At 41.0% G+C, this 11,780-nt stretch overlaps 1 protein-coding gene across 1 annotated transcript; it reads right to left on the bottom strand.

The window, feature by feature from the left end:
* Positions 1-6,635: 6,635 nt before the first annotated feature.
* Positions 6,636-10,277, bottom strand: cyp26a1 (cytochrome P450, family 26, subfamily A, polypeptide 1). Its single transcript, XM_010743227.3, has 7 exons — positions 9,646-10,277; positions 9,040-9,264; positions 8,419-8,700; positions 8,147-8,296; positions 7,913-8,047; positions 7,360-7,506; positions 6,636-7,247 (listed from the first exon to the last, which is right to left on the bottom strand). Exons 1-7 carry the CDS (start codon positions 9,832-9,834, stop codon positions 6,909-6,911), a joined length of 1,467 nt encoding a protein of 488 aa, XP_010741529.1. The 5' UTR covers positions 9,835-10,277; the 3' UTR covers positions 6,636-6,908.
* Positions 10,278-11,780: the final 1,503 nt, after the last annotated feature.

Below are 11,780 nucleotides of genomic sequence, written 5' to 3'. Positions count from 1 at the left end.
ACACATTGCTGCTTGCGACACTAGTTGGCAGGACCTCTAGTCTCCCCCTTTTGCTATGAGCCAAGTTCTGAGGAGGTTTCTGCTTGTTCATGATGGGAACTGTTGAGTCTCTGTAAATATTATAAAGAGTACGGTTTAGACTAGCTCTGTTTGTTGTGTCATGGGATAACTTCTGTTATGATTTGGTGCTATATAAATAAAATTGCACAATAGTTTTATGGCTGGAGGAAGACTGGCTACTTCACAATTAGTGTGACATATTATTTTTGTTGATTCTTTGTTGTTTCTTCACTGTTTTTTTAGGTGATTTATTTTCAAAAGAACTGGACAGATCTGACCTGAGATACTTTTTGCACTAAGGTTTAATCTGACATAGATGCTGACAATATTTTAGGCCCCCATAAATTAATTTGTGTATATGTGTTACATTATAAGCTCCAATCATTTGTAAAGGATCCTCTTTAACATTTAAATGATCTCACCACAAACAGTTGTAGATAAATCTTGGTAGGGCAGTTGTATGGTAAAGAAGTATTGATGTTATAAGCACCACTCTCCCAGGGTGCTGAACTCTATCTGACCTGCTGAACTTGTCAACAGTCTCTCAAATTATGAATAATCACAGTAAGCCACCAACTGCCATGCTAATGATTTCATTAGCATCTCTCATTGGGCACTCATCTGACTCCACAGCAGGGGCTGAGGGCCGAGCAGTCGCCGTGCAAACACAGTTTGAGGAATTGACGCTCTCACTGAGTTACATTGTCTTCTCCAACACAGACACCATAAGCCGATTGACTCTTAATGACCTTGGTCATCAGACCAAATAGCTGCCTATTCAAGTTAAAGTGCATCCTCACTGTGTCTGATTAAACACACGTGATAGCATTTGATAACATGATTTCCTCATTCTGCTGACCATTTGTTTGATGTAAAGAGCTGTTAGTAGGCCCTGATCAGAGTGCATTAAATACTGATCACATGATAACCACCGCCATAACATAGATTAGATAATAACATAACATCCAAATATGGGACTGTAATGTTCCAAGCCAATCTGTTGCCAAGTTCATTTTGGTTCATCAACCATATTAAATGTAATGAATTAAATGTACCCATCATAGCTGTTGGCTTTTAAATGTAATGATATAATAACTTCAGGTTATTGTTGGAACTAAAGCTGGATTTAAACTTGCTGCAAGGAGTTTAACAACAGTTCCTCCTGGGTAGGTAGGTTTTGCTTTACATTTCCACGTTGATTGCTCCTGTTGTCGGGCCTTATTGTGTTCAGTAACATAGTTTAGTATCATACATTTGAATGAAAGATTGATTTTTTTTTAATGCTTTACATTTTGTTGGAAAGTGGCCCTTCATGTTTGGACGTTCCACAACCAACTTTAAAATGCACAACTTGACAACCCCCTTAACAACCAACCAGTTTAACAATTGGTTGGTTGAGCAAAAAGAAGCTGTTTTAATATGAAGTAAAACAAAATTGTGCAAGTAAAACTGAGTCAGTGGGGTGACTCATGTTTTACATAACTTACACAGATTTTCCATGACAAATCAGTCAAGTCAGATCCTCTGTACAGAATTCCAGTTTTGTTAGTATGACAAGGCTATTGGCAATATATCTCTATAGTTTGGAGTAAGAATCTTGATCCGATAGCATATAAGAAAATAACCATAACGTTATGTTACATCAAAGATTATAGGTGTGCTGTAAAGTCTGAAATGTTTCCGGAACTCAGGAGCATTTTGAATTATTTTACTTTGTCTATTTGTCATGGTGTCTGTGTGTTTGTACTAAGCCAGAACCACAGTAGTCAATGCAGAGAGCTGAAATAAATCTGACTTTAATCTGGGTAAAATGGTACACAGTCATATTTTCCTAAACCTTCAGTAGAATCTACAGTAGAAGCACAGAACTAGCGGAAGTGATGGCATGCACTAATGGTTTCGCCCACTAGTCCACCAGAAAACTCTCCTCTCCTCTGTGAAGACGAACTCATTTGCACCGAAACAATTCAATACTGTAGTTTACAATATACACAATGCACTGTTACAACTATAAAACTTTAAAACCAAACACAGCCAAAACATCGGAAAGTAGATCAGTTTGTTCTCCTTGTTTCTGTCCTTTCATTCCTGTGGTTGACTCTGCTTCCTCCAGTCTCCACCCCTCACTTCTATCATGTACTGTTCATGGAAACAAAGTGGTTTGGTGTATAAAAGTGCTGCCTTCAATAACACTACTTCACTAGCTATTACAATGATTTACTCTGGACCATGTTCAGGCCTGAGGATCTAATTGAAAGCAAGCTGGTTTCAAACCTCTTTCAACACTGTGTTGTAAATTCACTACAATGGTCACAAATTTAGACAAAAATGGCCTTGGCCGTGCAAAGTTTTGTCTCCACTGGGTGATGGTGAACAATGGAGGGAAGCAGACGCTCTTTAGAATAAGGAGAGGAGGCAAAGTTCAGAAAAGTTCATTCACATCGTTCGAGGGCTGGACCAGCAGGGATAGGATGGCCGGACATAAAGGTGTCAGCTACAATTTACTATTACAATTTGGCCATTTAGCTGAAACTCTTATCAACAGTGACTTACAATAAGTACAACAGTTCAGCATTTGTGGATCCAATAATCGCAAGTAGCACAGTAATAAACAAGGGCCAGGGACAACAGCACAATGCTAAGAAGTCGACGTGGAGTGGCGGGAGGCTGGGTGTAAATCAGAAGGGCACCAGAAAGAGAAACAACTTGTGAAAGAGGCCAAAGCACATCTGCCAGTAAAGCTGCCATCAGCCTGCACAAACACTGGCTCTCATTTACCAAGCTAAGTGAAGACTTTTATAAAGTGTTACAAATACGTTCTTCATGTTGCTGATTAGACTGACAACAGTTTAGAACATTTTCTGTCAGTCTGTGTGTTTGCATGAACTTTGGTAACCAGGTTACTCAGACAAACCAGGTTACGTGCACTGTAGTAACCTGCATACAGATCCATAACCAAATTTCTTTCCTACCACTGGCCTTGCTTTGAAAGCATGGCATACTGATTGTACTGACTGACAGCAGTAAGGACAGACTAACAGACAGAGCAGAGCTTTTCCTCACAAAGTAAATCCTGGACTACGATGTCTTGTTCACATAACATTAAAGAAATCTGTCTGCTTGCACCTTCACTGTTTTTCAGGTGTTTTTTTCATTGACATGTCAATGTACGGCATAGGAAAGGTACGACATGTCTGTTATTATAAATGTGTAACATCAGCTGTAACCACTGATATGAGATAGGACAGCTAATGTGGTTAGCCTAGTTTAGCATAAAGGCTAGAAGCAGCACCAACACCCCTATGGCTCATTGTAACATATCTGTTACTTGTACATCCTCATCTACAACATATCTGTTGTATGTACATGAAAATAATTTTAAATCTACATGTGTGATGCATCCTGTAAGACAGCTTTATAAAGTCCAATATAAATGTCATTTTTTGGACATATATCTGTCCATGGTGTATCCTGCCTCTCACCTAATGCATCCTGGGACTCCATATAATGGATGGATTGATTGGTTGTCACGGTGTTGACCTTGAGGACAAATCTGGGCTGCCAAGATGTTCCTCATCCTGAATTCATGAAATTTATATTTCATTATTTACATTGTGTTTTCACTTCTGTACATTAGTTCAAAACGTCTGATGGCTTCAGTGTGCTTCAAACAAAGTTCTTGTTAGACTGTCTAAAAGCGACTGAAACTCTCAGTATTTCCATCATGCCCTTTTAATGCAGTGATTGTCGGTTGTGTGAAGGTTTAAAAATGGGTTCTCTTTTGTCATTTTTCACACAGCTACCTTATCACTTTTTGTGTGTAGAGCTGAGTGTGCTTAAGATACACCATCATTTTCATTTCTAAGACCAAAGACTACTTCTGCCTTTTTGTAACAGCGGGATCGCGGTTCGCACACTTATAAAGTACACCCTGCAAGAGTAATTGTAACATTAACTGCATGTTATGCAGACCTACCACTTTTTTAAGTGCTTCAGAGGTGCCACGGCAAAGGAGGGACGTGAACCATATACATGGTTGGTGTAAGTGGGAAGTGGGAGGAGGGGTGTTTGACTAATTATGGAAATATGTTTATTTATGTATATTTATTTTTGGGTGTTTGATAATGGTATATGGGTTTGTAAATAGGTGTTTATATGGTATATATCGTATTTGCTGACTTATGTACATATTTATGGTTTATTATGATTTATGTAAATATGCAGGAACACCTGTTAGCCTAATTAGTCATGTGACTCATAGGTTATATATAAAAGAAAGTCAAATTGTTTTTGCAGAGGTTGAGAGTTGGAGATTGTTGGAAACTGGAATTTGGATTGCTGTTATTATCGGTAAAGTCGTCGCCACCTGAATAGTTTTATTTGTCAATTTGACCACTTGGGCAACTGACACCTTTAAATGTTGGACAGCACCGGTCCTGTTGCAAGAGATTTCAATGAAAAGCAACAAAACTTAAACAAGACAAAGAGGTGAAGATGTCAACTCAGAAAAAAGAAATGCTTTTTTTTTAATTTCAAAATTCATTTCCAGGGATTGGACATTGACTTCTCAATTCGCCTGATGAGTTATTATAGTGGTGTTTTATGATACTTTTATATTTGCAAACTTCTTTTTATGGCTTTTATTGCTTTTCCCCTGTTCATTCATTTATTTTATCTCTTAGCTTTACATTTTAGAGCATGTGTAGTAGTTTGTGACTGTTAAGCGTTGTGAAGTATATCACATTAAATAGAATTTTAAGTAGTGCCCCTTAGATGCACTTCTTCTGCTCTGATCAGCCTGAAGCCACACAACCGTATACCCATCCTGTTATGTTTTTTTTAAATGTAATAAAAATATTTGATTGTCCTCTCTAATATGTTTTATGACGACCCTGATGAAGGTCACACATGTGTTGGTGTGACTAGCTGTGACCTCTTCAGACTCTGCTGAGTGACAGCAGAACTTTAACACTTCAGGTCATCTTATTAGAAAAAGTGAATAAGTCTTTTGTGGCTTGTTTCTATTGCAGACACACAAAAAAAATGCTGTTAAGCAGCCGCCATTCAAAGGTTATGGCAGTTGGGCCAATTGGACCAACAGACAAACAGCAGAATCCTTACTACTTGTACATTTGTCAATTTACTGCAAAGATCGTGATCAAAAAAATGAGAAGCAAAAAAAGCAAAGAAAAAAACAAAAACAAACTACCAACTGAAGACCAAACCAAACCAAAGAGTAGTCAGTTGTCACATTCTTGTTGTTATTGTCAGATGGTTTCCAACATTTCTTTGATTCTATTAAAAAACAAAATGAATCCCTGGCACTTTGTATATTTTAAGCATACTCTTCAACTTCAACCTTTTCATCACCCTTGTCATCTGATCATCAGCTGGTCTCTCTGCCAGCTACACACCCATTCCTCGAACAAAGCAGTAAACACTCAGATCTCCACTTTTGAACTGCTGTTCACCAACCATCTCAACATAAACCCCCCCAACAGTCATCCATTAACTGTTTGTTACCCCAAATGAGAGAAAAGACTCTTATCTCTGACCATGCATGCTACTGCCCTACTTCCACTGGAGGTCTGTATGGGTTCAGTGCCCTGAAACTGAACTGATCAGTATGAACTCTGTTTCACCCTCTGTCTGCTCATCTGCCAGGGTCATCAGTCCTCTGCTTTGCTTTCCCTCCTTCTATGGATTCCAGATTTTTCTGCTATTTTCCTTTTTCTCCTCACAACTTATTGATTCTGTAAAGATAATGGAATGTGTGTGTGTGTGTGTCAGGACCACCCACCCTCTGTGTGTACAGAGTAAATACACTAACTGTCATCAGCAAATTTACCTGGTGTTTTCAAATGAATCACAGAGAGCTGCTCTTTATGTTATCATTTCCAAACAACAAATCACTAATGACTTAATTTGAACCTTTTGTTTTCATGATATTCTGTGTTTGCTGATTCACGGGATATCAGATCAACATGAGCAGTGTTTTCCCAGGTTCCCTGAAAATAAATTTAAGAATATTCTTATTGCACAAAATGTCTCTTACTGAGAGTGAGATGATAAGATTGATTCTCTATGTTAAGTACAGAGCTTGGGTCAGGATTGTGTTAGCTATCCTAGCCTACCTAGACTGGAAGCAGGGGGAAACAGCTTGACTCTGTCCGAGGTGAAAAAATACTTTAAAAACACCTGCACTAACTCTTAACAATTAGCATGTCGTATCCAGTTGATTTAATCTATGCACAGAAAGAGAAATGTGCAAACAGTAGCCTGCACAGTAACTGTACTCCACTAATTTGGCATTGCATGATTTTAACACATTACAGTTTGACTTTCATTGAATTGACAAAACAAAAACAAAGATCCTCCACAAAACAGTTTTATTAAATAAAAAGCCCATACAATATAACATAAGTCATTTAAATAAGTTGGGGTAAGATACAAAAGTTATATAAACAGACTCTACATTACATATGTACATCTTCCTATAGATACACCTCTGAGCTGATTAAAGTGTTCCATGTCTGTGTATAGTGCCTCTCGTTTAGTTTGTTCATATCTTTAAAAAATATATACAAATCCAAGTGTATTAACATCAAAATATAAAATGTAATAGGTGCATAATCATCTACAATATGTACATACTATGTCATGCCATAAAATCCACAAGTTCTGATTGATATTTTCAGTTCATGTGTGAATGTGGCCTCTGTTTCCTTAAAAGTACCAGAGTCCTTCTAAAAAAACCCCATGTACCTGATTAGACTTGTAGTTCCCTCGTGGATTCAGAGGTAAAACACAGATTTGATTTGAGACACCCCCGCCCCCACCACCTCAGTTTAATTTTGTACATAGCTGGTAAACTTGGTTGGTAGATTGTCCACAGGGTAGACTGTAGGTCCTGTTTTCATAGTGGGTGGCCCATTTAAGAGAGTCCAGTGACACTTTGTGACTACTTCCACTAAGAAGATCTTCAACAGGACCTTAGCAAACTCCTTCCCCACACACATCCTGGAGCCCCCTCCAAATGGTATGTACTGGAACCTGGAGGAGTCGGTGGAGGGTTTGGTCATGAAGCGCTCAGGCTGGAAGTCTTCCTTGTTGGGAAAGATCTCTGCCACATCATGGGTGTCACAGATGCTATAGATGACATTCCAGCCTTTGGGAATTTGGTAACCCTGAAGTGGAGAGAGGAAATGATCAGTAAGCAGACAGGTTGATACAAGTTCACAGTTGTGTCTCAGTTCCAATCTTCTATTTACAGATTTATTGTGTTCTTTGTTAACTTACATTGAGCTCAAAGGTCTTGAGGGCCACTCTGAAGCCTCCAGGAACAGGAGGGTTGATCCTCAGAGTCTCTTTAATGACACAGCCTGTGTATTTCAACTGCTCCAATGACTCGATGTTCAGATTCTGGAGGTCCATCCCTTGCTCCTCCTGAACACACATACAAAATGGGCATGTGAGCACTTGAATTATTATTAATTACAGAATACTGATTTACTATTTTTGATTTCATTGACTGAATCAAACCAACAGGTGATGCTACAAACTGAAAAAAATCTATCTACTTCACTTGTTTCAGTAGGTCAGCTTGTTAGCCCTGCTGGCCTTCCAAGTTCAGACAAATCTACTTATCAAGTAACAAAGTAAAAACCCATGTTTGTCACTGATGTGAGCATTTCAGCCCGTGACACTAGCATTCATTGGAGATAACTGAGCATGATTTACTAAGGAAGACCGTGAGATGTGGTTTTTAAGCACAATAAAAGATAGTAGGTAGCCTGAGAAATTTTTGGGTCAACAACATCTCATAGACCTAGAGTTGTACAGTGTAAGTTACCTTCTCCATCAGTTCCTGTCTCAGTCTATCCACAGCTTCAGGGTTTAGGCCCAGGAACATGACCAGCGAGGTGGCTGTGCTGGCTGTGGTTTCATGGCCCCCAAACAACAGCTCTGTAGCAGACTCCTTAATGGCCTGGAAACAAAAATGGAGACACAGAGCAAGTTTAGACCTTTAACTTAAACTCAAACTGTGTTGTTTGACAAAATGTATGTGATGTGATCATGTCGCTACCTGCATGCTCAATGCTTCCCCATTCTTCCTGCTGCTGTCTATGAGCTGCTGCAGAGCGTCTCTGTGTTTGGACTCCTTGTCGGATTCCTGCACCTTCTTCTTTATGTTCTCCTCAATCTTGGAGTGGATGAAGTTCCTTGCCTTCACACCCTGGAGGACACAATGTAAGAAGTGAATCAGACTGACACTTGCATTCACTGAAAAAAGACATGGATGTCCATGATTTATTTTGAAATTTAATCCACATGTTCAAAGTTAAACATTTCTCTTACCCTGTACAGTCCGCTGAAAGGCACGTCAATTGGCAGAGAAAATAGATTCTTGATCATTTCCTCAAAAGCTTCCACCAGCTGCTGCTCGTCGGTCCTGATCTGTTCCGACTCGAAGCCCAGGAGGATCCTCATTGCTATGCGGAACATCAGCCGCTTCATCTCTGGATAGACCAGCACGCAGGAGTCCTTGGCCAGCCACTCCTTCACTGCAGCCTGAACCTCCTCCTGGATAACAGGGATGTAGAGCTCCAGAGCCTCCTTGGAAAAGGCACGCATGATGGCCTGGACAAGGACAGGAGGGAGGTTCAATTTATAAAAAATAATGTGGTACTATTTTAATACAAAAGCTAAATTTCTAAATAAATAACAAGTTTAAGAGTACAAACATTCATTTCTTTAATTTCTTTGGAAAGCTGATTTCTGTTGGAGTCAGGCTGAACTAACATTTTATTTTCAATACATTAAGAAAATAATAGTTTTTGGATCAATAACTAAAGATGAATTTTTATTTTTATTTATTCGTTCAGTGTGATGAATTCATTAGGCACAGTATTGATGAAGTTATAACTCTCCAAGCTGACATCCCCTCTCATGCTGAAGTTTTCAGATGAATGAACTCACCTTTTTCTTGGTCTTATGTTGAGCTCCGTGCACGTTGGACAGCGTGTCCGAGCCCAGTATGGTGCGCACAGAAGCGGGCCACTGCACGGACACGAGCCTGTGCTCCCCCAGCAGAATCTGCCTGACATTATCTGCTCCGGTCACGCGCACCGTTGGGTTTCCGAAGAGGTGTGTGCGGTAGATGTAACCGTACTTCTGCCGCTTCATGCGCAGAAACTTTCTCCTCTGCAAAGACCAAACAAAACGATAAACAAACCGGGACTGACGCAGGTCTGGAGATTCTAAACACGGTTCATTCAAATTCATCTGTAAAATCACAGATTACCCCGAATTTTTAAACTACGCTGTCACAGTGACTGGCTTTAAAAAAACTTTAAATTTAAATTCCACAGCTCCTGAACTCTCTTTAACTCTGTTGGTGTCAAACGCGCTTCGTGGAAGCGCACAAAGTTGAGAACATTTTTGTTGTTGTTGTTAGATAGACAGATAAACACCACGAAGAAAAATGTCCACAGCACATGTCCTCACAGTGCCTGCAGCATCCTCAATCCACGCGTGGATAACACGCATCATCAAGTGTTTGAGCCGCTGTCGCTGTGCGCTTACCTGCAGGATGAGCTGCAGCGTCTCTCCAATGAAAGGTAAACCCATGGATCCGGGGGGCAGCGGGCTGGGGCAGCTCGGGTCTCTGCCTCGGATCATGTAAATCTCCCACAGTTTCACCGCCACCAAAAAAAGCAAGATGGGAAGCACGATGGTGCACAGGAAGGTGGCCAGCAGCGTGCTCAGAGCCATGGCGCAGCGGGTCAGTGACAAGCGGCAGTTCTCTCGTTGGTTGGGTAGAAGTGGCTGCAGTTCAGGTGAAGCTCTGTCAGCGATGGAGGCTCCGGGCTGCTCATCCAGCCCTTTTATAGGCTGCCAGGACTGCGGGCAGCCTGTTACCTTCTCCTCCCTCAGATAAATTAGTTCACTCAAAGTTCATCTTTAATTGTGGGTGTCGTTCGGCCCCGCCTCCGCCCTGTACTGGCTGACTTGCCTCTCACCATTTGTTCCAAGGGCCGCATCTTTTAATCCCTACCTCCTGTTGCACACAGACAATCCGCGGCGGATTTCACTGAGAAGAAGGTGATGATTCCCTCCGAGACAATGGAAAGCGCGTCCCAAGACGCCTTTGTTGGCAATCAGGCAGCTAGTTTACACACTCATTACCTTGGCTTAAGCCCCGCTTGTAGGATCAGTAATCATGCCTGCAGGGCGGCCTGCATTCAAGAGCAAAAAGCTTTTAAGCAGCACATTTTCAACTGCTTCAGAAAATGGAAAAGAGGCTAGAGCCTGAAGAATGTCTTAATCCCTCTCCCTGTGGCTCTCACCGGTGCCATTCTCATCTGACTTCAGATCAGTGTGTAGGCGGTCTGCAGCTGCTTTAAGATATGATGTGGATTTCTGTTTATTCAGAGCAGTTTCCTTCATGATGTATCAGTGAACTGACTGACTGTGATGACTCTGTGAAAGCAGCGCTGCCCTCTGCCTGATCCACCGCGCCTATCAGTCTGCGCTCAGGTCGAAGCTCTCCCTAATCTAGAAGAAGACTTTAACCTGCTCTGTGTGTGTGTGTGTGTGTGTGTGTGTGTGTGTGTGTGTGTGTGTTATAAAAATGATATCTTTCAGTGGGTTCAAACTTGGGTCAGCGGAGACAGGCGGTGGGACGCGCGCACACGCACACGCACACGCACGCAAGGTTATCCCCGGGCTACGCCGCATGAAAAGTAAACACCGAGCAGAGAAGGCGCTCATCAGCAGAGTCCCCACATCCCTGCTCTGCGTTTGGACTCTTGTTTTTTACGACGTGCCATAACGTCAGGGCGCGTGCGCGCGCGTGTGTGTGGCAGGGCCAATCGGTCAGTGACAGTGAGACAGCTTGGCTTCTGCTTTTACAACACATATTACATGGATGGATCTGTCTGTTCTGGCTGACTGTGTGCGTTTTTTTAAAGAGGGCGCCCTGAGGTTCACCCCGGGAGGCACGGTAACATATCTTCTGATCTGCGTCAGGGCTCCATGTAGAACTTCGGGACTTTTCCTGTAACATACAGAGCTGGACCAGACATCTACATGCTTTCTGGGAGTTTAGACTTCTGTTTTGGGCTCAGTGGGTTTGACTACTTTTAGGTTACCAATAACTAAATAACTGGGCAAAAAAATAGCCACAAGCCAAGTTTACCTCACTTCACACTTCACTCTGTGTACAGTTTCTATATATATATATATATATAGAGATATATATATTCTCAAGCAATGTCAGATAGAGCTCCAGAACTCCAGAGGGGCAGGGTAGTCTCCAGCTTTGCCCATTTAGTAATACAGTTTTAGTGGATCTTTATCTTAATTTTTTTCACACACCTTTTTTTTTAGTATTCAGTACAGTATTTTTATGTTTTCTTAAATTACGTACAAATTTATGTAAAATGGCTATAATGGCCCGTTATTAAATATTTAGCTCGTTATATAAAGGTTTACGTCCATACTGACAACTTCAGATTTTTTTCTGTAATTTTAAGGTAAATCTCATTAGTTTTATGTGCTTTTACATTCAAACTCAAATTTGCAAACTCTTGTCATTGCATTTAGACATGATGGACATACTGGACAAGGTGGTGGACACACTGAATAAACTGTTATCCATCATGGACATTCTTGATCATCCTCTCCACCACCTTCTGGGCAGACAGCAGAGCTCCTTC

Source organism: Larimichthys crocea, chromosome XVI, assembly GCF_000972845.2.
Source record: "Larimichthys crocea isolate SSNF chromosome XVI, L_crocea_2.0, whole genome shotgun sequence".
NCBI classification, from domain to species: domain Eukaryota; kingdom Metazoa; phylum Chordata; class Actinopteri; family Sciaenidae; genus Larimichthys; species Larimichthys crocea.
Note: the sequence above shows the minus strand (reverse complement) of the source record. Positions and strands in the feature narration are given on the sequence as shown.

What these genes read in the sequence shown, in the direction of transcription:
- cyp26a1 (XM_010743227.3), bottom strand. Translation starts at nt 9,834, where the DNA reads ATGGCTCTGAGCACGCTGCTGGCCACCTTCCTGTGCACCATCGTGCTT. An exon ending in GGGAAGCATTGAGCATGCAG is followed by an intron (nt 8,048 to 8,146) that starts GTAGCGACATGA and finishes TTTTGTTTCCAG; the next exon opens with GCCATTAAGGAGTCTGCTAC. An exon ending in TCAAGACCTTTGAGCTCAAT is followed by an intron (nt 7,248 to 7,359) that starts GTAAGTTAACAA and finishes TCTCCACTTCAG; the next exon opens with GGTTACCAAATTCCCAAAGG.